At 41.4% G+C, this 27,216-nt stretch overlaps 2 protein-coding genes across 6 annotated transcripts in view; one reads left to right on the top strand and one right to left on the bottom strand.

The window, feature by feature from the left end:
• ALDH1L2 (aldehyde dehydrogenase 1 family member L2) overlaps window positions 1-5,201 on the top strand; it is a 59,647-nt gene extending 54,446 nt beyond the window's left edge. Inside the window, exons 22-23 of one of the 2 annotated variants that reach the window (XM_047788120.1) lie at window positions 1,748-1,947; window positions 4,405-5,201. In XM_047788120.1, the coding sequence (XP_047644076.1) occupies window positions 1,748-1,947; window positions 4,405-4,460 (256 nt within the window). In that variant the 3' untranslated portion in view covers window positions 4,461-5,201. Of the gene's footprint in view, window positions 1-1,747; window positions 2,154-4,404 lie in introns of those variants that run through there. The other variant, XM_047788119.1, reaches the window with a different exon arrangement.
• NOPCHAP1 (NOP protein chaperone 1) lies at window positions 1,689-26,156 on the bottom strand. Of its 4 annotated transcripts, XR_007135926.1 has the most exons (6): window positions 25,990-26,156; window positions 24,076-24,162; window positions 15,986-16,122; window positions 13,719-13,956; window positions 2,791-2,950; window positions 1,689-2,111 (listed from the first exon to the last, which is right to left on the bottom strand). XR_007135926.1 is itself a non-coding variant. In XM_047788123.1 (5 exons), the coding sequence occupies exons 1-4, from the start codon at window positions 26,102-26,104 to the stop codon at window positions 13,735-13,737; spliced, it is 561 nt and encodes a 186-aa protein (XP_047644079.1). In that variant the 5' UTR covers window positions 26,105-26,156; the 3' UTR covers window positions 1,689-2,111; window positions 13,719-13,734. The 4 variants fall into 4 exon arrangements, 3 of the variants coding, with proteins under 3 accessions (XP_047644079.1, XP_047644077.1, XP_047644078.1); XM_047788123.1 differs by lacking the exon at window positions 2,791-2,950; XM_047788121.1 differs by having other exon boundaries at window positions 1,689-2,950.
• Window positions 26,157-27,216: the final 1,060 nt, after the last annotated feature.

The raw sequence follows: 27,216 nt of genomic DNA on the forward strand, positions 1-27,216 counted from the left end.
TAACTTACAGTATTGTGCCAATTTCTGCTGTATAGCAAAGTGAGTCATATGTATATATCAGTTCTTTTGCATATGTGTGTATATGTCTGTATATATATGTGTGTGTGTGTGTGTGTGTGTGTGTGTGTGTGTGTGTGTGTGTATATATATATACACACATACATACAAACACATACATTCTAGGATTTGTTTTTTTTTGTCTTTTTAGAGCCACATCCTCAGCATACGGAGGTTCCCAGGCTAGGGGTCGAATCAGAGCCATAACCGCTGGCCTATACCACAAGCCACGACAGTGCCAGATCTGAGCCTCATCGTTGACCTACGCCTCAGCTTGCAGCAATGCCAGATCTTTAACCCACTGAGAGAGACAGGGATCAAACACACATCGTCATAGATACTAGTAGGGTTCTTAACCCGCTGAGCCACGGCAGGGACTCCATACATTCTTTTTTTAATGTTCTCTTCCATCATGGTCTGTCCCAGGAGATTGGATATAGCGCCCTGTCTATACTGTGGGACCTTGTTGCTTATCCATCCTGTATGTAATAGTTTGCTACTACTAATCCCAAACTCCCAGTCCATCCCACTCCCTCCCCCTTGGCAACCACAAGTCTTTTCTTTATATCTGTGAGTCTGTTTCTGTTTTGTAGATAGGTTCGTTTGTGCCATATTTTAGATTCCATGTGTAAGTGATATCATATGGTATTTGTTTTTCCCTTTCTGACTTCACTTAGTGTGATAATCTCTAGTTGCATCCTCATGCATTGTTAACATTAGGATGAGACTCCTAAAGATGAGATACTCACAGCGTGGCAGGCATGTTGGCACCGGACCCAACTGAGAGATGAGCAGGTTCATGTCTGCACTTTCCACACTTAACTTGGCTGTGCACACGTACCACGTACTGAATCAAAAGGGAGGGAAGGCACCAGACAGATTTAAAGGATGACTTTACTACCTTTTCATTGAATTAGCATATTAGTTGAATTCACTCTCATTTGATGATGCAACACCCAGGTATAAAAAAAAAAAAGAAAGATGTTATCCTTGCCCTCTGGTTGGGAACTTCCAGTCTGATTGGAAGGTGAACCACAAATACTCAAGGAGTTATACCAAAGTACTGAGTTGAAGGAATACATGCTTCCTGATGAGAGCTGACCTCTACTGAGAACGTCCTGTGTTCCAGACACACGTAGCTCATTTCATCCTCACGACAGTGAGACGGGTGCTATTCTTATTTTTTACATTTTTCTCAAGGATAAACAAAAGCTGGAGGAGATGAAGTTATTTGCCCAAGGTCACCCAGGCAGTCTGGCCACTACACTCTCTGCCTCAACAGTGGCCCTGGTGGGATTTGGGAGGGCTTCAGGGTGAGGCACCAAGTGAGCCTTGGACTCTGCGTGCAAAATCTGGATAGACGGAGGGAAAGTAGGGGGAGCTCTGAGACTATATCTAGAAGTGGAACTCAAGGGAGAAGAAATGGGAGGAGAACTCATGAAGAAAACTGAAAAGACTTCAGATTTTAAAAGGTGTTTCATGATATATGTGAAGTATGTAACACTAGGGTCATAATATTTCATTGGGACTTTCTTTTGGTATAGGCCTGGAATATTTCATTTAGGAAAAAGTAAGCACGTTGGCGGTAAGGTTTTCCTGTTTCCAGCGTAGAGAGGAAAAATACGAGAACATGAAAGTGTTTGGCTTTACATTTAATGAGGTTTCATGTCTTCCTAAAAACATCTTGCAGGGACATCGATGGAGTGTTGGAGCGAGCAAATAATACCGAGTACGGCTTAGCCTCAGGCGTTTTTACACGAGACATAAATAAAGCCATGTATGTGAGTGAAAAACTGGAGGCAGGAACTGTTTTTATTAACACCTACAACAAGACGGATGTGGCGGCCCCCTTTGGTGGATTTAAGCAGTCTGGTTTTGGAAAAGACCTAGGTATGCCTTGCTTTTCTGCTGCATGTTCCCCTCATTGCTTTATGCTTCCTGCAGCCCTGGTGTATCGCTCTGAAGGGCGTTTCTTACACAGCAGTCGGGTCTTGGCTTTCAAGGGCACTCTTCTTTTCTTTCAATGTTGTCCACTTTTATTGAACATAATGTACCTATGGAAAAGTACACAAATGGTATGGGAAAGTGTCTTCTGAAAAAAGATGAATGTTGCAAAGAAAACCCTGACTATATCTTTTAGCTAAACTGCTTCTTTTTTCTTCTTCTTTTTTTTTAACCTGCCATTCCGCATCAATTTGGTTTAGATTTCATGGGACCAAGTGGAACCAGAAAGGAAAAGGGGTAGAAGGCAATAACCAGCTAGCTCCAAGAATAAATGCTGTCTCGAGCTGCTTGGCAGTCTTTCCGAGTCAACAGTAAAACTGGCAGGGTTTTCTGGGCATCTGGGAGCTCGGATTTAGAGTTTGTATTGAGCCTAAAATGTAATTCACTGTGGGCAGCGACACATCCCACTTCCAGTTATAGCTTACTTTGAACACTAAATACGTACCAGGCCCTAGTCTAACTACTTTGCTTGTAATAGCACAAGCAGCCCCCACAGTAGCCATGGGAGCGTGGATGCTATTAGTATCTTTATTTTACAGGTGAGGAAAATGGGGCTCAGAGAGGTTGGGTAACTTGCTCAAAGTCAGCCAGCCAGCCCCTGGCAGAGAGAATGCAAAGCCGGGCAGTCTGGCTGTGGAGTCCACGTTCTCACACCCCTCAGTCAGTCGTCTGGCGTGCTGTTTCAAAAATGGAAATGTTTGTAATTTACCAAAATTAGAGTCTACTAACATAAATTTGGTTAATTTGAGGTATTTTTACATTTTCTCTTCCCCGATGACTTTTGGCAGTATATTTGCAGCAGTAAAAGTGCTCTCCTTTTAAATTCCATTGAGTTGAAGGTAAAGTCTTTTTTTTTTTTTTTTTAATTTCTTCAATCTGGCTTTCATCCCTGTATTCAAAACACAAAGGGAGATTTTCTTTGGGAAATTATTATTATAAAGCGAGCCAACAGTGTTCCACTTGTCTTTTGTAAGAGAATGAGCCACTTCCTGTCTTTTCTGTTCTAAAACAGTAGACTTTGCCTAAAGTTTCTTCCTCTCCTAATTTGAAACTCCCTTAGCCCAGTGGTTCCCACCTGCACACTGGATTAGAATCACCTGGGAGCTTTAAAAAAATGCAAAGATGATGATTTGTCTGAGGTGCGACCTGGGATCAGGACGTTTAAAAGCTCCCTCAGGTGATTCTGATTTAGTGTTAAGACCCCTGGGTTCAGCTCAACTTCCAGAATCATATACTCACTAGCTTTACCTGGGGTATTCATGCCCTGTAACTGCTGTAGAAATCAATGATGTGCTGGCTCAGAATAGGAACAGAGAGAAACAGAGAGGCAGACCTGTTTGACCTCTGCCTGGATATACCTTCTATCTTTCTAACATACTACACAAATCAGCAAGACTGCATCTCCCTTATCTTTATTTTTTAAAAAATTATAGTTGATGTACACTGTTGTGCCATGCATTTCCCTTATTTTTTTATTTTTAATTTTTTTTAGGGCCATACTTGAGGCATATGGAGGTTCCCAGGCTAGGGACTGAATAAGAGCTGTAGCCGCTGGCCTACGCCACAGCCACAGCCACAGCCACAGCCACACAGGATCCGAGCTGCATCTGCAACCTACACCAACCACAGCAACACCAGATCCTTAACTCACCGAGCAAGGCCAGGGATTGAACCTGTGTCCTCATGGATGCTAGTCAGATTCGTTTCTGCTGAGCCATGATGGGACCTCCCATTTTCCTTATCTTTAAATTGAGACCAAATGATCTCGAGCGTTCTTTCCTCTGCTCTGTTCTGCTTCATTTCATGTAATCTGAAGGACAATATCCTGGTCACTCCTGTTCAGCCTAAATGGGCATGGGACAGAGACGGAGATTTATCATCCAGCCAGGAAGTAAAGGAGAAGGGTTTGGAGTAGAGACTGATAAGCCAGCGTGCTGGTCCTTAGAAGGCCTGGCAGCTGGTCTAGGCCCTTACTCCTCAATGTGTGGACCACAGGCATTGGTATTCTGGAAATGGTTAGAAACGTTTAACCTTGGGGCCTCAGCGGGACAGAATCCACAGTGTTACAAGATCTTCAGGTGATTCACATGACATTTTTTTGGGGGGGGGGGGCACCTCTACAGCATGTGAAGTTCCTGGGCCAGGGGTCGAACCTGCACCACGGCAGTGACAGCTCTGGATCCTGAACCACTATGCCATCAGGGAACTCTGATTCACTTGACATTTAAAGTTCAGCCCCATTCTGTTTGCTTAGTGACTGATATGCCTACACCCATGTTTAAGATCTGGCAACCTCATATCCACCTGTGAACATGGTCCATCACTTGCTTTTCTCTTCCCTAGGTGAGGAAGCTCTAAATGAATACCTCAGAACCAAGACAGTGACGCTGGAATATTAGAGCAGTCTGCCATCAGGAACCCCTCACAGACCGCACCGATCCTCAGCCCCCCACACTGAAGCAGCCTGGGCGTGCTGAGGGAAGAGGTACCAGCCACCAGCTGAAAAATCCACACACGGACCATGAAGATGGGCCACAGGTCTAAGCATTTACACATGTGCCTCATTTTCTAATACCCCTTGTATACCTTAAAATGATTTGTTGGGTTTTGACTATTGTTGTATTCCCACACATGTTTCTAAAATACCAGGCTCCTTTTTTTTTTTTTTTTTTTCCCCACCAAGACTAACCTGGTCATGGTTGCTCATCTTGAAAGCATCAATACCAGGCAGTTCTCACACAGAAGGTGCATTTTTGGGAACCCTCATATAATATACACAGGTTTTAACCTCTGAACGAGGCATATAGGGTTATTAAAAAGATTTTCTATAATTTGGCTCTCAAGGAACAGTACATCCTCTAAGGAATATGTCAAGGCAGTTCTTTGGTTGGGGGGGAATAAGATACATCTTTGTGCCTTTGATGTCTATTTTTTCCACGTGATGTGTGATCAACCCAGAAGCAGTTCTTGAATACCTACTAAATACAAGGTACTATATTACATCCTGAAGCATATACAGACTTTAATGACATGATCTTTGGCCCCCAGTAGTTTAAATTCTAGTCAATAACTTATTATTATTATTATTATTTCTGCTTTTTAGGGTGGGACATGTGGCATATGGAAATTCCTGGGCTAGGGGTCAAATCAGAGCTGCAGCTGCCAGCCTACACCACAATCACAGCAAAGCAGGATCTGAGCTGCATCTGTGACTTATGCCACAGCTCATAGCAATGCCAGATCCTTAAGCCACTGAGCAAGGCCAGGGATGGAACCTGCATCCTCATGGTTATTAGTTGAGTTCGTTACCACTGAGCCAAAGGGGAACTCTGGCTTTTAGTGAAGTTTATAGTATGATGCATTATAAAGTGAACAGCTTTTGGAGGCTGATCTGATCTTGGTTCATATCATACCACTATATGACTTTGGGGAGTCACTGCAACTTCTCTGAATTTCAGTTTCCTTATATGCAAAATGGGGACAATACTGCCCCCCTCAGGAGCCTTAATCAGTGGGTCCAATGCAATAATCTAAAGCACCCTGCTCTGTGCTTTATTCATAGCACATTTGGTTTTCCGTTTTTTTACCTACTGGTTCTGCCACTCACTGGTTGTGATCTTGGGCAAGTTAGTTACCAAATATCTCAAAGCCCAGTTTTGGAATCTATAAAATAAAGTTCCTATCTCACTAGGTATTGTAAGGATCCCGTGGGATAATATACGTAAGGCACTTAACAAGGTGTTTGGACCATAGTCTGTGCTCAAGAATTGGGTATTATTATAGCCCATGCACATAATTCCCCATTGTCAGACCAAAACCGGTTCTTACTATCCACGCATGACTAGAAGATGAGGTCCTATCTGCAGAGTCTCTGGAAGCTGGTCAGAGCAGTTAACTTCCATTAATCTTCTTTTTAAAGTACAATTTCAGTAAACATTCCTATCTGTCTGGCTTTGAAGAAGCCTTTAGGGCTTAACTGCTACTTTGGGCAGTTGGCACCTTACCGTAAGAGGAATGTAGGGAGTCAGTAATCAATAAAAACAATAACAAAGTCAGGCAGAAAACATTCAAAAGGAAGGATACCAGGTATGATCCTGGCCTGATCAATACAGCAAATTTGCCTCTAAGCGTTTTTTATTATACTATGGCTCATTCATCATCAGAGTTTGGCACAGGTGGAATTCTAAATTTGGACCCAGTCCAAATTTAATATTGACAGTTCATATTTGAATAAAATGACAATGTTCTTATTATAAAGGAACCATTTTTAAATGCAGTGTTTTAACTGATTTCATGTGATTTAAAATATCACTTTACCAGATATTTTAATGATAGATGAAATGGCAAGCAAAAAACATGCCTGTTTCTTCTGGATTGATTTTTAGCCTCTAATCATAATCTCAGAAGGAGTATTATAATCTTCTTTGGACCATAAACCTCTTTGAGAATCTGATAAAAGCTATGCATTCCCCAGATTCACACATACACACCTAGTTCTGCAAATATCTTCAAGAGATTCATTACCTCCCCAATACTTGAGATCCAGATTAAGAACTCCCTTTTCCACAGTGAGTTCTAAAGTTCGTAGCAGCTTGAGTTTTTATATCCAATTGCTGACCAGAATTAGAAGCTCTGTGGGATTTATACAATGATCAGTGAACTTGAGTTCTTGAGTTGGAACATAAGGACCCCCCAGCCTACTGGGTGATTCAGTTAACACACTCAGAAATTAAATCATCACCATTTCTTTAGATCACTGATTATTTTGCTAAACTAAAGGATAAAGCTGTGCTCCATCACCCGCACTGGGGAGTTGGGGCAGTGTGGACACTTTGAAAACGTTCTACTTTAAATACCATTTCCCTGTGTCTTTCTTTGCTAAAGCAGTGCCCCTTCTGCTGAAACACACTTCCTGGCCTTTCCCACCCCCGACTTGGGCTTAAGTGTCTCTCCTCTATACTCTCACTTGTCTGGAACGTAGTACTTACCACTTGGTGCTGAAATTATTGGTCTTCCTAATTAGACCAATAATTCCTAAGCACCTCTCCCCCACCCCCCAGGATTGGCATCTGTCAATAATAAAAACAGCTACCATTTATGGAGGGGCTTCTCTGTGCTAGTCACTATACTAACTTACTTAATCTCGACATCTGAAAAGACAAACAAATTGAGGTGCTCTATTAACTGGCTCCACCACTACCAAGGGGGTTATTGCTGACGTCTCTCAGCTGGCCTTCCTGATGTCTCCCTGTGTGGTTCTGTTCAAAGCTTAGGTCAGATGTCATTCTGCTCAAAACCCATTTCACTTAAAGTTCAGTGCACTTACCATGGTCTACAAAGTCCTTTCAGTTTTGTTCCTGGCTACCCCTGACCTCACCTCCTATCAACTGCTCTCTCATTCTGTTTAGGCACCCTGATTGACTCCTTGTTCTTCAAACAGATCAAGCGCACTCCTACCTCAGGGCCTTTGCACCTACTGCTCCTTCTTCCCAGTGGTGTGCTGGTAAATGTTTAGTAAGGGTCTCTCTGGGGGAGTGGAGGCACGGAATGACTCTGATTTGTAGCATCTGCTTTTCTGTGCATAAATGCTGTCATCACGGTTGCTATCAAGCTATAAACTTGACTTCAGTGAACTCTCAGTTGTGAAGAGATGCGTGTAGTTAGGATAAGTGAGGGCCAGCGCCAGCACACCACTGCCTCTCCCTCAAACTCCTCACACACTGTCTCTCAGCTGGCTGCCTCACTTCCTCCAGGACTCTGCTCAAATATCATCTCAGTAGAGATCCATTCCTGACCACTTTTCTTAAAATAGCACATATGTCCCCACATTCATACCTCATCACACCTCTCATTCTTTATCCTCCTTCTCCTGTGTTATTTTCATAACATCACAACCTGGCACATAATCATTCCCATCAATCTCTTCCCATTGGAATGTAAGCTTATTTTGTTCAGTGCTGTACCTCCAGTGATTAAAACAGAGGAGGAGCTCAATATATATCTGCTTTCAAATAAAAGAGTTTAGGTAACCTGCCCAGATGACACAGCTATTAAGTGGCAGTACAGGCACTCAAGCAATTAAGCCGGTAGTCTTGACCAAGTTAAGAGGCTGTTACTGCCAAAGCCTAATCTGGCCCTGGGTGATGAATACTAAGCACATGTTAAATATTGGTCAAACTAAAAGGCTAAAGCAGGGTGGACATTAACTGCAAGTGCTTTTGTGGAAATGACTAGAGACAGGGTGAGGAACCAGATTGGTTCCCCCATACCTGCCTTCTAAGAAAATAAAAGATACCAAGGGAAACCTGGGCTAGAAGTAGATTATCAGGCATAAGACATGATGGATAGGGTGGATTATAATCATTACTGTTATGCAAATAAATGCAAATGTTTTAAAATGATTACTACTTAATTTTGTAAAAATAACAAAATGGGAAGGTAAGATTCAACCATAAACTCTCTGAATAATCATAAATGATACTTGAGATTGTTCCAGATTTTTTTATGAATATATATAACACTTTTAGAACTAGCATAATACTGGACATAACTTTACCCTTTTTCAATTAACAGTATGTAAGCGTCTTTCTGTATCAATAAACATACCTCTGCACATGTTCAATGGCTTTAGTTCAATTTGTTCTCTATTGTTGGAAATTTATATTTGCTTTTTTTTTTTTTTTTGTCATTTCTTGGGCTGCTTCCACAGCATATGGAGGTTCCTAGGCTAGGGGTCGAATTGGAGCTGTAGCCACCCGCCTATGCCACAGCCACAGCCAGACGGGATCCAAGCTGAGTCTGCAACCTACACCACAGCTCAGGGCAATGACCAGGAATCGAACCCACAACCTCATGGTTCCCAGCCAGATTCATTAACCACTGAGCCATGACAGGAACTCCTGCTTTTTGCTTTTTTAAATGTCTCAATCAGGAGTTCCCGTTGTGGCGCAGTGGTTAACGAATCCGACTAGGAACCATGAGGTTGCGGGTTCGGTCCCTGCCCTTGCTCAGTGGGTTAACGATCTGGCTGGCGTTGCCGTGAGCTGTGGTGTAGGTTGCAGACGCGGCTCGGATCCCGCGTTGCTGTGGCTCTGGCGTAGGCCTGTGGCTACAGCTCCGATTGGACCCTTAGCCTGGGAACCTCCATATGCCGTGGGAGCGGCCCAAGAAATAGCTAAAAAAGACAAAAAATAAATAAATAAATAAATAAATGTCTCAATCAATCTTATATAGAAATTTGTGGAAGTTCTCTACACACTGCTGCAGGGGTGGCTTAGGTCACAACTGTGGTTCAATCCCTGGCCCAGCAACTTCCACATGATGTGAGGCCAAAAGTAAAGAAAAAAAAAGAAATGAAGTTTGTGAACAAAACTATATTTACTTAATTAGAATAAACTCCTAGCGGTGGAATATCTGATTCAAAGGAGATAGCAATCTACAATCTTACCAACAATTGTCTCCAAATGTTTGCCACCACCGTGTATTATTCTTATACCATCATAATACCACACACGTAACCGAGCACTGTTTCTAAGTGCATGATGTGTATTAACTCATGAATTTCTTACCAAAACCCCATGAGGGAGATACTGTTATCCCCATTTTACAAGTGGGAAAACTAAGATAAGTGGCTGGGCTGGGCTGGATCCAGCTTACCTATTGTGAGGCTTTAGGAAATTTGCTTAGTGTCTCCCTGCCACTTTTTTTTCATCCGTGAAGTGGGTATAAGAGAATATCTCATAAGGTGGTTGCCCTTTTTTTTTTTTTTTTAACAAAATTGACTGGGTCACAAAACAAGAAATCCAGTGATAGTTCGGTCTACAAAGTTATTTAATGCAGTGATTCAAGTCATGTTCTGTGCTGCTCTATGCTATCCTTGACGTGCTGACTACACCCTCAAGATCTGGCTCCATTTACGGCTGCTAGGTTGTGGTTCCAGAAATCATATCCACTCATAAGATATCCACCTTCCAAAAAGAAAGAAGCCATCTTTTCATGTACCTCCTTTTTAGGAATGAGAAATACTTTCCTTTCCAAAAGTCTACTAGCAAGATTTGGCTTGTGCCTCATTGGGACGGTTGTCACACGCCCATTCCCAAACCAATCACTGGCAAGGGTTTTCCATGCACAGATGCTAGAGAGTCAACCACAAAGATTCCAACATGAAACTTTTGGGGAAAGTCTACCAGTCAGTAAGACAAAAGATAGCAAATCCGCCTTTTTTTCTTCAGGACTGTGAACCATTGACGTTCAAATGTATTACTTTATTGACATAAAGAGGAAAAAAATGTTTCATGAACATTTATTGTACATTCTGAGTGAAAGGCACCATGCCAGGCACTGAGGGAAATACAAATGAAAGACTCAACTTCTTTTCTTCTCTTTCCTGCCATATAGTGGTGGATTCAAGCACGGGAATATAAACTACTTTGCAAGGCAGGGTTTTTTTTTTTTTTTTCCCTATAAGTACCATATTTGATGCCCAATTAAAGTATCATGAGAATAGAGGAAATTCATTAAGAATATTTTTGCTTCAAAGACTATTTCACCTAATTGTATGATTTATGACTGTCAGCCATAAAGAGATAATACACAAGGTTGAAGAGAACACTTCATCAGTCTTAGGAAGAAGAAAATCATTCTCCAAATAGCTGCCATCATCTCACACCTAAGCATCAGGCAGAGAAGGCTCAGCACAAATGTTACATGTACTACTCAATAAATATATATGTGTGAGTGGTGGTAACTGATAAATGTAAAACACTCAGAATAGTAGTGCCTGACACACACAAAGGGCTCAGTAAGTGCTAGCTATTGTTTCACCTGCCACTTTGACAGGTAAAAAAAGAAAAAAAATACAAGCTTGGTTTCATTTGCATTTCTATGAGAAATGGGATTGAACGTGGTTTTTTTTTTTTTTTTTTTCCTGTGAATTACAAACTACCTGTTTGTATCCTAAGGCCTTTTCACTATTGAGATATTAGTATTTTTTTTAACTAATTTGTAAGAGCTCTTTATATACTAATAATGCTACTCTTTGCCTTATATTACAAATACTTTTCCCAGTTTGTCACTTGCCTTTTAAATTTCTTTGCCAACCACTAGTTTTAAATATTTGAATTTTATGCTCTTTTCCTTTGTGATTTCAACTTTGATGTTCTGCTTTAAAAAAAAACAACTTTTGCTCAACTGTTATTAAAGATTCATCCATAGTTTAGCATGGAACTCTTATAATTATTTATTTATACTGAAACCTTTAATCCATATATAATTTATCTTATACATGGTATGACGCTAGAAACAGCCATCCCAGGAATTCCTTTGTGGTGCAGTGGGTTAAGGATCCAGCGCTGTCACTACAGTGGCTCAGATCGCTACTTCAGCACAGGGTTTTTTTTTTTTTTTAGGGCCACACCTATGGCATATGGATGTTCCTAGGCCAGGGGTCAAATCATAGCTGTAGCTCTTGGCCTACACCACAGCCACAGCAACACCAGATCCGAGCTGTGTCTGCAACCTACACTGGAGCTCATGGCAATGCCAGATGCTTAACCCACTGAACGGGGCCAGGGATCAAACCCACATCCTCATGGATACTAGTTGGGTTTGTTACCACTAAGCCACAATGAGAACTCCTTTGGCTTAGGTTTGATCTCTGGCCTAAGAACTTCCACATGCTGCAGATGCAGCCAAAACAAATAAACAAACAAAGCCCAGCCATCCCTGACACATTGTATATTCATCCATTTTACTTACTTAAAGTGACATCCGTTTTACTTAAAGTGACATCCTTATCACATACTAAATTTTTGTTTTTCTTTTTTCTCCTATGTCATAAGAATGTCTAGAGGAACAGAATTTAGTTGATTTCTTGATAACTGTATAGAACACCTCGTTGTATTACAGGGGATGGCCATGGCAGGAGAGAAACTACTACATTAAATTCTACCTACTAGTGTGTATTTCTAGACTGACTAGTTTCTTTCACTGACCGTTAGTGTACTTCTCCTTGGACACATATTTCCAGTGAAGTTACACCTTCATGTCCCCATGGATACTATGGCTTAGAATGTCCTATACATCCTCATATACCTGTTAATTCATTTATCTACATTACGCAGTGCCTACTGTGCACCATATACCACGCTAAGGAGTGAACCAGACAAATGCAACTCTTCATATAACTGTGGCGTAAATATCATCTGATAGAGGATGACCTTTAAATATTTACACCAATAATTCATCACAGCTGTGAGTGGTGCTACAAAGTACAGCACAAGACCCTTCCCAGCTGAGAAGTCATTTCCAGACCTGCTCATTTCTTCGTATTTTTAGTGCACAGCCTGGGTTCGAATTTCCAATGGGGAATTCCAGAAAGAACTTTGAGAATTATCTTCAGAGTATTGACAAGATGTCTTAGGCTAATGTGAGGAGTAAGAAAAAGTAGTTAAGAGAGAACCCTAGAACCGCAGGGAAACAAGTTCCATCAGCTCAATACACTTAGAGACAGTCCTGAGCAAAGCCAGTCCCGGGGTAGATGAGACTGAATAAGGTCGAGAATGAGGCAGAAAGGCGACGCCAATGTAGGATCATTTTGCCTTTTGAAAGAGAAAACTCGTTATCACCTTTTCATGTACTGTGTGCCCTATTTTTCCTGGGGTGTCCCTATTCTCTTCTTTTAATAGATTTCAAAACTGTGGACAACTATAAGGAATAATTTTAATAGCTGAAAAAACAAATTGTTTCATGAAAAAAATGAGAAAACAAGACCAAAAAACCAATTTTTCCAATCCGTAAATTCTACCGAATGGCTGCAGAGTCACCAGCAGTGATTAAACCACAGAGCACCAGTTTTCCAGCTCAAACTGGAAAGGATTTTTTTTGTTTGTTTTAATGGAAGTAGACATGTCTGAGGGTAGCTAAATACAAGTAATTCTTTTCTTTGTAAAAAATTTCTTTAAACAATTTCTCCCTCATTGAAACCATTTTGATGGTAATAAATTTGACTTTATAATAACCTAAAAAAAAAAAAAATCCAAAAGACAGCCTAGGTTGTTTTATCCAAGAGGATAATTTAAAACAGAAAAACAGGTGGTTTTTGTTTTTGTTTTGCTTTTTCAGGCCACACCCTCAGCAAATGGAAGTTCCCAGGCTAGGGGCTGAACTGGAGCTGCAGCCGCCAGCATACAGCACAGCCACAGCAACACCAGATCCGAGCTGTGTCTGTGACCTACACCACAGCTCATGGCAACACCAGAGCGTTAACCCACTGAGTGGGGCCAGGGATTGAACCCGTGTCCTCATGAATACTAGCAAGGTTCGTTACCCCTAAGTCACAATAGGAACGCCCTGTATTTTTATAAGGGAGTTAAAATAAGTTTGAGATTTCTGAAGTCAGTGCTGATGAAAGAAGACGCCAATAAATTCACTTACCACGATACACAGTAAAGTTTCTTAAACTAAATCTTTTTAGCATGGATCAAATACAGTCTGCTCTTAGAAGATCCCCAAATGCCATCTATTTCAACTCCTTAAAAGCCAGCTTCTATTTCTCCAAGAAACAAAAATACATCCAATATTGTATAAAAGCACCATAATGTCTGAAATGCAAAATAACCAGCGATCTATTCTTCACAGAATCAGCAGGCATCTATTACCTGTTTCTTAGATTGTTTATTTCCCTGTTTCTTTTTTTTCACTGTCAGGACTGTCCAGAACCTCTATCTTGCCTTTTCCAGATTCTGAATGAGGAAGTTTAATGTTATCGATGGTGATTTCACCTTCGGAAGAGGTGCTGTCATCTTCGTCCTCAGAGGCTGAGCTGTCTTGTGAATTCTCTTCTGAACTGTCCTCTTCTTTTGAATCAGATGGATTCATCTCAAACAAGGCCACATCCTGCAAAAAACACCATGTGGGAAATTTATTTCAGGGAAGCTCCCTAAAAAGTTATAATAATAACTTTGGGGATAACCAACATTTAGCACAAATACTGAAGCACAAAGGACAAGAAATGTTCGTAATACAATATGGCACTGTTATTCCTTCAGCGTAGACGTTGCCAGAGTCTACCGTGAGTGATATTTACTACAAGTCTAAAAAGTCCCCCATGACTGAATTCTACATATCCTGAACACATTCAACAATATTCACTAACAAATATTAACAAATATCAACATGAATCAGGCACCACACTAGAAGCTAAACAATAACAACAAAATCCTTGCCTTTGTGGAACTTATATTTCTGAGCAGGAGCTGGCAAATCACAGCCTGCAAGGTAAACCCAGCTTGTGGCCTGTTTTTGTTCAGGTCATGAACTAGGAATGGTTTTAACATTTTTAAGTTATAGAAAAAAAATATTTTACGAGTTCCCACTGTGGCAAAAAGGCATTGAGGTGTCTCTGGAGCACTGGGACACTGGTTTGACCCCTGGCCCAGCAGAGTGGGTTAAAGGATCCACCATTGCTGTGGCTTGGGTTGCAACCGTGGCACTGATTGGATCCCTGGCCCATGAATAGCATATGCCACAAAGTAGCCAGAAAAAAAAAGGGGAAAAATATTTCATGAAATATGAAAAGATATGTGAAGTTCAAATTTAGTGTCCATAAAGTTTACAAAACGTGTCTATTCATTACGTATCATCTACAGCTGCTTTCATGCTAAAATGGCAGAAATGAGTCGTCATGACAGACACAGTGTGGCCCACAAAGCCCAATGTGTTTACTACCTGCCCCCCTACAGAAAATGTTTGTTGACCTCTATTCTAGTTGGGAAAGACAGATAATAAACAATTACACAGAATGCATAGTTGCATAGTGTAGGGAAGTAAAAATTACAGGAGCTCCTGTTATAGTGAAACGGGGTGGGCAGCGTCTGTCGTGCCAGGACACAGGTTTGATCCCTGTCCTGGCACAGTGCATTAAGGATCAACAAACAAACAGCAACAACAACACACACACACACAAAAACCTAATAATAGAGCCATCAGGGAAGGCCTCTTGTTGAGGGGACACATGATAAGAGATGGAGGGAATCGGGGTGCAGGAATGTGGAGAAGGGCATCCTACAAAGAGGGCAAAGGCCCAGGGCAAGGAGATGGAGACTGGAGTTGAGGAAATGAGGGTCCTTTGGTGGGAGAGAATGTCAACAGAGAGCTGGAGGCAGAATCACACAGGCCCAGGAGGGACTCTGAATTTACTAGAAATATAGGAAGCCCCCTGGCTCCCAAACTGTGGGCGACACACTGGGAAGAACAGACTCCAGGAAGAAAGGATGGAAGCAGGGAGAGCGGCTGGGAGACTCCTGGGATAATCCAGAGGGGAGACTGTAATCGCCCAGGCGAGTGGCGGCGGTGTGTGAAAAGTCTGCCTGGGGATACAGTCTGGAGGCACAGGTGAGGGATCTGCCGGCCGATCAGATATGATTATTAACACTGGGGTCAGCTCTGTCCAGACACAAGTGTCACAAAGGGAATTCCAGTGTAGAAATAAGCCTGCACTGAAAGACAACGTTCACATATGGCTTATGAATCGCTTACTCGGTCATACACATAGTTTATTTTTGCATTCTCAATGAATCAGACTATACTCATGCCTTTGGCGCCTTGGATAGAAAAATAAGAAAAAAAAAAAATCCAGTGAGGACATTCAGTGAATAAATGCTTCAAGGTAACAAATGTGACTTGAAAAAAGCCTTCCTGTGAGGCTGAATTCCTAAATTCCTAACCTTCAGCCAAGGAAGCTTATTGACCCATGAGATCCTTAATCATACAGTGACCAAGTACCTCTGAGTACTGGAAACATGAGCTGACTTTGCAAGAAAAACAGCACTCGGAATTAAAATTAAAAAGTACTATCTCTCTTTTTTTAGGTGACGAGGCACACTGGTAAATTTTACTCTATGAAATGAAAGCAAAGTATAGTTACCATTTGTATAACTTTTCCGAGAGTCTCATCAATATTTTCAATATTGAAACAACCAGGTGGTGCAGCTGCCATTTCTTTTTTTAGTTGTTCATTTGCCTGAGCCATCTGTGGGAGAAACGTCTGTACTCGGTCCAATACTGAAGAGAGAAAATACAGGTTATCAATATTTACATTACTATGTGGCCAAACTTCAAATTTTAAAATCCAGAATTTCCTGTAAAACACGTCTCACTTTGATAGGAATGAGGACAATAATTATAATAAAAAATATTTCAAATTCCTCCTATTTAAAAAATCTTCATCCTCTTCTAAATTCTTTTTTTTTTTTTTGGTCTTTTTGCTTTTTCTAGGGCTGCTCCTGTGGCATATGGAGGTTCCCAAGCTAGGGGTCTAATCGGAGCTGTAGCCGCCGGCCTAAGCCAGAGCCACAGCAACGCAGGATCCAAGCCGCATCTGTAACCTACACCACAGCTTACAGCAACGATGGAACCTCAACCCACTGAGCAAGGCCAGGGATCGAACCCACAACCTCATGGCTCCTAGTTGGATTCGTTAACCACTGCACCACGACGGGAACTCCCTCTTCTAAATTCTTAAAGCAGAAGGACTATACAATTCAGCAGTTATTTCTCATTGTTTTGTGTTTTTCATATATCCTCAGAACTGGAAATGTCTACAAGGCTGGCTTTCAACAAATAGTCACTGCATAAGTAGTAGACAATAGGATTTAATAGTTAAATGCAGGAAGCTGAGGTTTTGGGGTCAGACTGATGAGGTTATTAATGGAACCCCAGTTCCACCTCTTACCATCTGAGTTGCCTTGGGCATGTTAATAAAGCAGTGGTTGTTTTTACCTGCCCAATATCTGTTCCCTTTTCTTCTGAAAACAAAACCCTGACTTTCCTTTTAAACTCTGTCAAGAGTCTTCCTCACTCTTGTCCCTACCCCATTCTTGCCGATATGTTCCACACTCTTGGTCACTGCAATCTGGTTCAGTGACACTGATCTGTCGGGCCCAAAAGAGATCACTCTGGGACTTCGGTTTGACCTGTTGAGAAAGAGACCCTTCTTTCAGAGGAAAAGTATCCGTGAGCTGCTGAATGTAAGCCTGGAGCTGCTCCTAAACTGGTCCACTTGCCACCTGCTGGGGAGAGCTTGTTCTGGATGAAGCCAACACCTAGGAAAGCAGAACTAAGATACAGAGCAACTCAGATACAAAGCATCTGTCTGATGATACCACGCACCTGGATGCAGGTGTAGCTGAAATCACTGGACTATTTTTTCCCCAACAAAATGAGTCAACGTTATTTCTTTTTTTGGCTGAAGGCAACCTGAGCTGGTTGTTTTAGTCATCTGCAACCACAGGAGTCCTAACTAACACATTTACTCATTCAAAACCCCACTTTACTCATCAGTGTAACATTGTGCTAAGTACAGGGGAGTCAATACACAAGGGATATCTCATATCTTTAGCTCTCAAAAGAGGTCCAGGAATTCCCATCGTGGTGCAGTGGAAACGTATCCGACTAGGAACCATGAGGTTTCGGGTTTGATCCCTGGCCTCGCTCAGCGAGTTAAGGATCAAGCATTGCTGTGAACTGTGGTGTAGGTCCCAGATGCGGTTTGGATCCCGGGCTACTGTGGCTGTGGCATAGGCTGGTGGTTACAGCTCCAATTAGACCCCTGGCGTGGGAACCTCCATGTGCCACAGGTGCAGCCCTAAAATGTCAAAAGAAAAAAAATTTAAAAAGCAGCCCAGCACATAACGGGCTCTCAGATTTGTTAGGTCACCAGTGTAGTCACACAAGAGCTGACTAAAATATCCAGAGTAAGGAGGAAAAGAAGAAAACGGTGGTGAAGGTCAAGAAATGGCCTTTAATCGTAAAATAGGACTGCTGGAAGGATTCAGTGAGGTTATGCACACACAAAGCCCCATACAATGCCTGGCACATACTAAATACTGAATAAAAATTAGCTCTCACACCTCTTTAAACACACAGTAAGATAAGTGACCTATAAAAATAAAGGTATAGGGGTGGGGGGTGGCACACCTGCAGCATGTGGAAGTTCCTGGGCCAAGGACTGAACCCATACCACAGCAGCGACCTGAGCCACCCCAGTGACTATGCTGGATCCTTAACCCTCTGTGCACAAGGCAAGTCCAATGATATAAATCTTTACCACAAGAGGATGATCAGGCCAGATTTTGTTCTGCTTTTGTTTTTAGATAATGAATCATGTGGAACAAAACATGCACCTACAAGTGGCATGAACCATAACTCTGAAAAGCCAAATGTTTCTAGAAGAGTACATGCTAAACTCTGAAACTAGGCCAGTTATAGTTCTTTTAAACAGAAGAAAACATAATCTAGCTTACAAGATAAAATTTGAAATGTCCAGCATCCAAATTACCAAGCACGCAAATAAGCAGGGGAATATAATCCATAAAAAGAAAAAGTCGACAGATCCAGAAATGACAGAGATTACAGAATCAGCAATAAGAATGTTAAAACATATTTATGTTAAAATAAAAATATATTATATATATATATTCAAGAAAGCAGAGAAAAATAAGAAAATTCTTCTCATTTCTCACAATGAGGAAATAAATGAAAGATATAAAAAAAGACAGAAAGTGGAATTCCAGAGATAAAAACTACAATACTTGACCTGAAAAATAAACTGGATGGGTATAAGCAGCAGATTAGACAATAGAAAAGATTAGTGAACTTGAGGACATAACAACAGAAACTACTCAAAATGAAACACACACACACACACACACACACACACTCAAACTCACACACACAAATAAGACTGAAAACAACAACCACAAAACCCCTACAAAACAAAACCAAGCATCAGTGAGCTGTGAGACAATTTCAAGTAGAAAAATTATGTGTAACTGGAGTCCCTTAGTGAGAGAGAAGGGGGACATAAAAAAAAAAACTACAAAAATGACCCCAAATTTCCCAAATTTGAAAAAAAAAGTTATAAATCCACAGATCCAAGTTCAACAAACCCAAACTCAAGAATCACAAAGAAAACTACAAGGCACATCACCATCAAATTGGTAAAAAATCAGGGAAAAAGAAGAACATTGTACCAATAGCCAGAGAAAAAAAGAAATCTACACAAGACAAAGATGAGAATGATAGCATCAAAAACCATACAAGTCCAAAAGATAGTAGAGCAACATCTCAAAAATACCGAAAGATGGAGCTCCCACTGTGGCACAGCGGAAACGAATCCGACTAAAAACCATGAGGTTGTGAGTTCGATCCCTAGCCTCGCTCAGTGGGTTAAGGATCTGGCGTTGCCATGAGCTGTGGCGTAGGTCTCAGACGCAGCTTGGATCTGACGTTGCTGTAGCTATGATGGGGTAGGCTGGTGGCTGTAGCTCCGATTAGACCCCTAGCCTGGGAACCTCCATATGCTGCAGGAGCAGCCCTAGCAAAGGCAAAAAGCCAAAACAAAAAAACCAAAAAACCCCAAAAACCTAAAGATAAAAAAACCTGTCAAGCTAGAATTCTACATCCATTAATGACACCTTTTGAAATCAAAAACAAAATACTTTCTTGGACATACAAAAGCTAGTAAATTCATCAGCAGCAGGTCTGCACTCTAAGAAATGGTGTTTATCAATAATATAAACACCTTGTTTTTTAAAATGGGCTAAAGATATGAACACACAACAAAGACATAAATGGTGAATAAACATGAAAAGGTGTTCAATATCTTAGTCACTAGGGAAAAACAAATTAAGGTCACAATGTATAACCATAACATATACACTAGAATAGCTAAAATTAAGATGACACACTTTACCACAGCTTGTGAGAATGTATAGCAGCTAAACTCTCATACCTGGCCAGTGGGAACACAAGATGGTATATTCAACTTTGAAAACAGTTTGGAAATTTTTCTCTTCTCTTCTTTTTTTTTTAAATTGTTATTTCCCCAATAAAAAATCTTTTTTTCTACTATACAGCATGGTGACCCAGTTACACATACATGTACACATTCTATTTTCTCACATTATCATGCTCCATCATAAGTGACTAGACATAGTTCCCAGGGCTACACAGCAGAATCTCATTGCTAATCCATTCCACAGGCAATAGTTTGCATCTATTAACCCCCAGCTCCCCATACACCCTCCCACCCCCCCCTTGGCAACCACAAGTCTATTCTCCAAGTCCATGACTTTCTTTTCTGTGGAAAGGTTAATTTGTGCTGTATATTAGATTCCAGATATCAGTGATATCATATGGAATTTGTCTTTCTCTTTCTGACTTACTTCACTCAGTATGAGAGTCTCTAGTTCCATCTATGTTGCTGCAGATGGCAGTATTTTGTTCTTTTTTATGGTTGAGTAGTATTCCATTGAGTATATATACCACATCTTCCTAATCCAGTCATCTGTTGATGAACATCTGGGTTGTTTCCATGTCTTGGCTATTGTGAATAGAGCTGCAATGAACAAGTGGGTGCATGTGTCTTTTTTTAAGGACAGTTTTGTCTGGATATATGCCCAAGAGTGGGATTTCTGGGTCATATGGTAGTTCTATGTAGAGTTTTCTAAGGTACCTCCATACTGTTCTCCATAGTGGCTGTACCAGTTTACATTCCCTTTTCTCCAAACCCCCTCCAGCATTTGTTATTTGTGGAGTTATTAATGATGGCCATTCTGAGTGGTGTGAGGTGGTATCTCGTGGTAGTTTTGATTTGCATTTCTCTAATAATCAGGGATGTTGAGCATTTTTTCATGTGGTTGTTGGCCATCTGTACATCTTCCTTGGAAAAATGTCTTTTCAGGTCTTTTGCCCATTTTTCAATTGGGTTGTTGGCTTTTTTGGTGTTGAGTTGTATAAGTTGCTTCTATATTCTAGAGATTAAGCCCTTGTCAGTTGCATCATTTGAAACTACTTTCTCCCATTCTGTAAGTTGTCTTTTCGTTTTCTTTTTGGTTTCCTTTGCTGTGCAAAAACTTATCAGTTTGATTAGGTCCCATTGGTTTATTTTTGCTTTTATTTCTGTTGCTTTGTGAGACTGACCTGAGAAAATATTCATAAGATTAATGTCAGAGAATGTTTTTCCTATGTTCTCTTCCAGGAGTTTGAAGGTGTCTGGTCTTATATTCAAGTCTCTAAGCCATTTTGAGTTTATTTTTGTGCATGGTGTGAGGGTGTGTTCTAGTTTCATTGATTTGCATGTAGCTGTCCAGGTTTCCCAGCAATACTTGCTGAAAAGACTGTCTTTTTCCCATTTTATGTTCTTGCCTCCTTTGTCAAAGATTAATTGACCATAGGTGTCTGGGTTTATTTCTGGGTTCTCTATTCTGTTCCATTGGTCTCTATGTCTGTTTTGGTACCAGTAGCACACTGTCTTGATTTCGGTAGCTTTGTAGTATTGCCTGAAGTCTGGGAGAGTTATGCCTCCTGCTTGGTTTTTGTTCCTCAGGATTACTTTGGCAATTCTGGGTCTTTTTTGTTTCAATATAAATTTTTGGATTGTTTGTTCTAGTTCTGTGAAAATGTCATGGGTAATTTAATAGGGATTGCATTGAATCTGTAGATTGCTTTGGGTAGTATGGCCATTTTTACAATATTAATTTTTCCAATCCAGGAATATGGATTTCTTTGCATCTTCCATTTATTTGCATCTTCTTTCATTTCCTTGATTAATGTTTTGTAGTTCTCAGTATATAAGTCCTTTACCTCCTTGGTCAGGTGTATTCCCAGGTATTTGATTTTTTGGGGGTACAATTTTAAAAGGTATTGTATTTTTCTATTCCTTTTCTAATATTTCCTTGTTAGTATACAGAAATGCGACTGATTTCTGAATGTTAATCTTAGGTTCTGCTACTTTGCCGAATTTGTTGATCAGTTCAAGTAGTTTTTGGGTTGAGTCCTTAGGGTTTTCTATATATAGTATCATGTCATCTGTATACAGTGACAGTTTTACCTCTTCTCTTCCCCTTTGTATGCCTTTTATTTCTTTTGTTTGTCTGATTGCTGTGGCTAGGACTTCTAGTACTATGTTGAATAGCAGTGGTGAGTGTGAGTATCCCTGTCTTGTTCCAGATTTTAGTGGGAAGGCTTTCAGCTTTTCTCCATTGAGTATTATATTTGCTGTGGGTTTGTCATAAATGGCTTTTATTATGTTAAGGTATGTTCCCTCTATACCCACTTTGGTAAGAGTTTTGATCATGAATGGATGTTGGACTTTGTCAGATGCTTTTTCTGCATCTATTGAGATGATCATGTGGTTTTTGACTTTTCTTTTGTTAATGTGGTGTAGGACGTTGATTGATTTGTGTATGTTGAACCATCCTTGTGCACCTGGGATGAATCCCACCTGGTTGTGTATGATCTTTTTTATATGTTGTTGGATTTGATGGCTAAAATTTTGTTGAGAATTTTTGCATCTATATTCATCAAAGATATTGGCCTATAGTTTTCTTTTTTGGTGGTACCTTTGTCTGGTTTTGGAATGAGGGTGATGGTGGCATCATAGAATGTCTTTGGGAATGTTCCTTCTTCTTCAACCTCTTGAAAAAGTTTTAGGAGGATGGGTATAAGCTCCTCTTTGTATGTTTGGTAGAATTCACCTGTGAAGCCATCTGGTCCTGGACTTTTATTTGTAGGGAGTATTTTTTTTTTTTTTTGTCTTTTTGCCATTTCTTGGGCCACTCCCGCCACATATGGAGGTTCCCAGGCTAGGGGTCGAATCGGAGCTGTAGCCACCGGCCTATGCCAGAGCCACAGCAATGTGGGATCCAAGCCATGTCTGCGACCTACACTACAGCTCATGGCAACGCCGGATCCTTAACCCACTGAGCAAGGCCAGGGACCGAACCAGCAATCTCATGGTTCCTAGTTGGATTCGTTAACCACTGAGCCACGACAGGAACTCCTGTAGGGAGTATTTATGACATATTCAATTTCATTTCTAGTGACTGGTCTGTTCAGTTGATCTATTTCTTCTTGATTCAGTTTTGGCATTTTTTTCTTTATAAATGTTTTTCTTTCATTTCAGACTCATCAATTCCACTCAGGTACACACCTCCCAAAATAAAAAGCCATGTCCACTCAAAGCCTTGTATTTGAATGGAGAGCCACTGTGCAGTCATTTTATTTTATTTTATTTTATTATTATTTTTTTCTTTTTATAGCCACACCTGAGGCATATGGAAGTTTCCAGGCTAGGGGATGAATTGGAGCTGCAACTTCAGGCCTACCCTACAGCCACAGCAAAACCAGATCTGAGCTGCATCTGCGACCCACGCTGAAGCTTGTGGTAACACAGGATCCTTAACCCACTAAGTTAGACCAAGGATGGAACCTGCATCCTCATGGACAGGACACTTTGTCAGGTTCTTAAGCCACTGAGCCACAACGGGAACTCTTATAGTCATTTTAGCTGTTGCAGATTTAGTGCATGCTATAGTTAAATTCCCCTCTCAGAATACTCACAAGTTCTTAGTTTATAGACCTGATAACCTCATGAATCATTTACACTGTTTTCACAAATTCTTGCCTTTTTTAAAAAAAAACATTGAGTGAATTACACAGATGCTGAGTATTACATGAAAGCTATCTGAACAGTCTGAGTGGTTTATATTTGAGTGTGCAGTAGAGCAATGTCACAGAGTAATTAAGAAAGAGAACCGGCCCTGTTGTGTCACATCATGAGTAACATTTACCATTTAAGTAATTATGTCCAATTTAATGGGATGTGATGTTTTTCCATACATGTATACTAAATTTGAGACTCAGAAGCCTCTAGAAAAAAATTCCCATGAAGATTAACAATAATTGGGTTTGCTTTCCAAAAAACCCTCCCATAAGGAGTTTTTCTGGGCAAAGTTACCCTCTTACAGCAGAGGAATAATACAAGAAATTTCATCAGTGTGCACTGACTTCACGATGTAAATCCCAAGTAAGAACTGCTCACTGGACTCTCTGTGGTTTGATATCTGACCACAAAGGCAGATATTGTCTCATCACGTAAATGCTTGACAAGGCAAAATTTAACAGAGAGGGTTCTTGAGAGAGAGGAAGAGAGAGACAGGGAAGGGTACTTACAGGGACTCCTCTCTATCCGAACTGTTTGAAGAGTGGAATTCTTTCTGGAATTAGGCTTGGAGTTGATGAGCAGCTTATCCCATATACCTGAAAACACACACTAAATTTATTAAAACATAAAGGAATAAGAGCCCACTGGCAAACTTGCCAAGACCACCCTCAAGTTTTGACCATTCTTTCCTCCCTTCCCAAGACACTGTTTAACAAAGAAGCTCTCCAGAGTTCCCATCGTGGCACAGTGGTTAACGAATCCGACTAAGAACCATGAGGTTGTGGGTTCGATCCCTGGCCTTGCTCAGTGGGTTAAGGATCCGGTGTTGCCGTGAGCTGTGGTGTAGGCTGCAGACGTGGCTCGGATCCTGCGTTGCTGTGGCTCTGGCAAAGGCCGGTGGCTACAGCTCTGATTGGATCCCTAGCCTGGGAACCTCCATATGCCGAGAGAGCGGCCCAAGAAATGGCAAAAAGACAAAAAACAAACAAACAAAAAAACCCCAAGAAGTTCTCCAAGTTCTCATACAACATTTTACTTCTTTACACATATCGATCTCCCCTTTCTTAAACCTGTCTCATACATCTGTGTCACCAATGCCAAGTAATACATGCACCCAAAATGCATCTTTCTGAGTCAGAAACCCATCCGCCACAAATGCAGGTTGGCCATGACAGAACTCAGGAAGCAGTACAAAGTACAATCACGGTTAAGTGAGGCTTTACCATCTGCATTTTATTGGGAAAATTACTTAAGCTCTTTGATGTCCAACCTAGACAAAAAGCCTTTGGAGAAATGCTCTCTCTCCCCACTCAGCTCCACCTATTCACTCTGATTCAAAACTCCTCAAATCAACCCTCTCTTCTGTCCATTAGAGCTCAGAGAATAAGACTTGTCTTTCAAAACCCAAGGCTTTGTGTACCTGGTTTCCAACACCTGGAGAATCTCTTCACTCTGATATAAAAATCCTGTTCACCCTCAAAACAGCAGCTTCATATTCCCTAAAGAACTACCTTAGGCCTAGCAACTGGATTAGTGTAAAGAGCATGGACCCTGGAGCCACAATGACTGGATCCAAATCCCAGCTTTGCCACTTCCTGGTCACATGATCTCCAGCAAGTTACTTATTTGTATGACACCAGGACTCAGTTTCCTCATCTATAAAATGGCACTAACAGAACTTTTACACAGGGCAACTGCAGAAGATTGGATTTGTGAGTCAATTCCTGGGGCATAGTAGGCACAACTAAAGCTTATGTATTATTTTAACTTTGGATGTTCTGGGTTCTCACAGCATCGTTTCTTCAAGGTAATATTTAAACAATACGGCCGAGACCTTAGGTACATTCTTTTCAAAAAAAGTTTTACAGGTACTACTACCTCCATTTTCCAAATGTAAAAACCGGGGTATTGAGAATGTAAACAACTCTCCTGAACTTTCACAGCTAATTACTCATGGAGCTGGGATTGGTGTCTTGCTTTTTAATTTTCTATTATGTTGTCTGAAATCCTATGTGGATTTCCTGGACCCATCTGGCTGTACAAGCAAGCAGCAATAACGGTGGCTCTGTGAGCATTTACAGAGAGAGGGTGGTAAATGCATTATACTCCTCTGCTCCCCCTACCAGCCACCTCTTGGGACACAGGACTGACCCTAAGGCCGCCCCTTTAGGGGTGATGTTTTGCTACAGCGCTCGGCAGTGGGCACTCACCACTGTGCGGAACACCTGGACCACCCGTGAGCCCCGACCCCCGCGGTGGGTGGGGCACTCTGGAGTCCTGAGGCCACTTTCGGGGATCCCTGTCAGGTGCCAGGCCTGGACAGGGAGCAGCCAACTGGCCCCGGTCGGCTCTCACTCCCCGCCCCCCGCCACATGTGACGACCCAAGCCTCCACTGCCGCCGCTGCCGCCGCCCGCCCCTCACCTCCTTGGCCGCCGCTCCCCGCCGTCAGCAGCTCCTTGGACACTGAGACCCCAGAGTGGTTCTGGGAGGACGACGAACAGGTCGGGCCAGACTGGGATTCCGACTGAACCTCCATGCTGCTCACCCGTTGTCAGAGCCAGCCCATCCAGGACCGGATGCAGGAAATAGGCTAGGGCGAAGGGCGGAGCCACGACTCCGATTGGCGGATAATTGGAGGGGGCGGGGCTAAAGGCGGGGCGAGGACGGCCCAACGGCGAGGGCGACACCTATCAGAGCCAGGAGGCCATTCCTGTCATGCGTAAAGGAAGGCGGAGGCTCCACAGACTCTGTAGCTGGATTTTAGCTAAACCAATCCGAACGTGAAGTGCCGCACCAGGCGGCCAAACCCCTCTTCATTTTTTTTTTTTTTTAATTGTGGTTAAAAAAACACACAACATAAAATGTACGATCTTAAAATGTATTTACCATGTACAATTCAGAAGTATTAATTATATGTTGTTATGTGACAAATCTCTGGAATTCTTTTCATCTTACAAAACTGAAATTCTCTGTCCATTGAGCAACCTCCACCCCCCACTGCCCCTTGCTTCCAGCCCCTGACAACCACTGTTCTAATTTCTGTTTATATGAATTTAATTACTTCAGATATTTCATATAATTGGAATCATACAGTATTTATCTTTTTGCAACTGTTAGGTTTCACTTATTAGTACAACGTACTCAAAGCTTACCCATGTACCACATGATTCCCTTCTTTTTTAAGGCTGAATGATATTCTGTTCCATGCACGTACCACATTTGCTTTACCTATGCATTCCTTGATAGACATTTGGGTTGCTTCCCCTCGGATATTGGGAATAATGTTGCAGTGAACATAGGTATGCAAATATTGATACTGCTTTCAATTATTTTGGATTTATACCCAGAAGTGTGATTGCCGACCATGTGGAAATTTTTTTGTTTGTTTTTATGGCCACAGTGTGGCATATGTAAGTTCCTGGGCCAGGGATTGAATCCAGCTCTCAGCTGCAACCTAAGCAGTAGCTGAGGCAAGGCCAGAATTCTTTCACCCACTGTGCCTTTCAGGGATTGACCCCATGCTTTTCTAGCAACCTGAGCTGCTGTAGTCAGATTCTTAACCCACTGTGCCACAACAGAGGGGAACTCTTGGTAATTCTATTTTTAACTTTTTAAGAACCTTAGTACTTGTTTCCACAGAAGCTGCAT

The sequence above is a fragment of the Phacochoerus africanus genome, chromosome 7 (assembly GCF_016906955.1).
Source record: "Phacochoerus africanus isolate WHEZ1 chromosome 7, ROS_Pafr_v1, whole genome shotgun sequence".
NCBI lineage: Eukaryota > Metazoa > Chordata > Mammalia > Artiodactyla > Suidae > Phacochoerus > Phacochoerus africanus.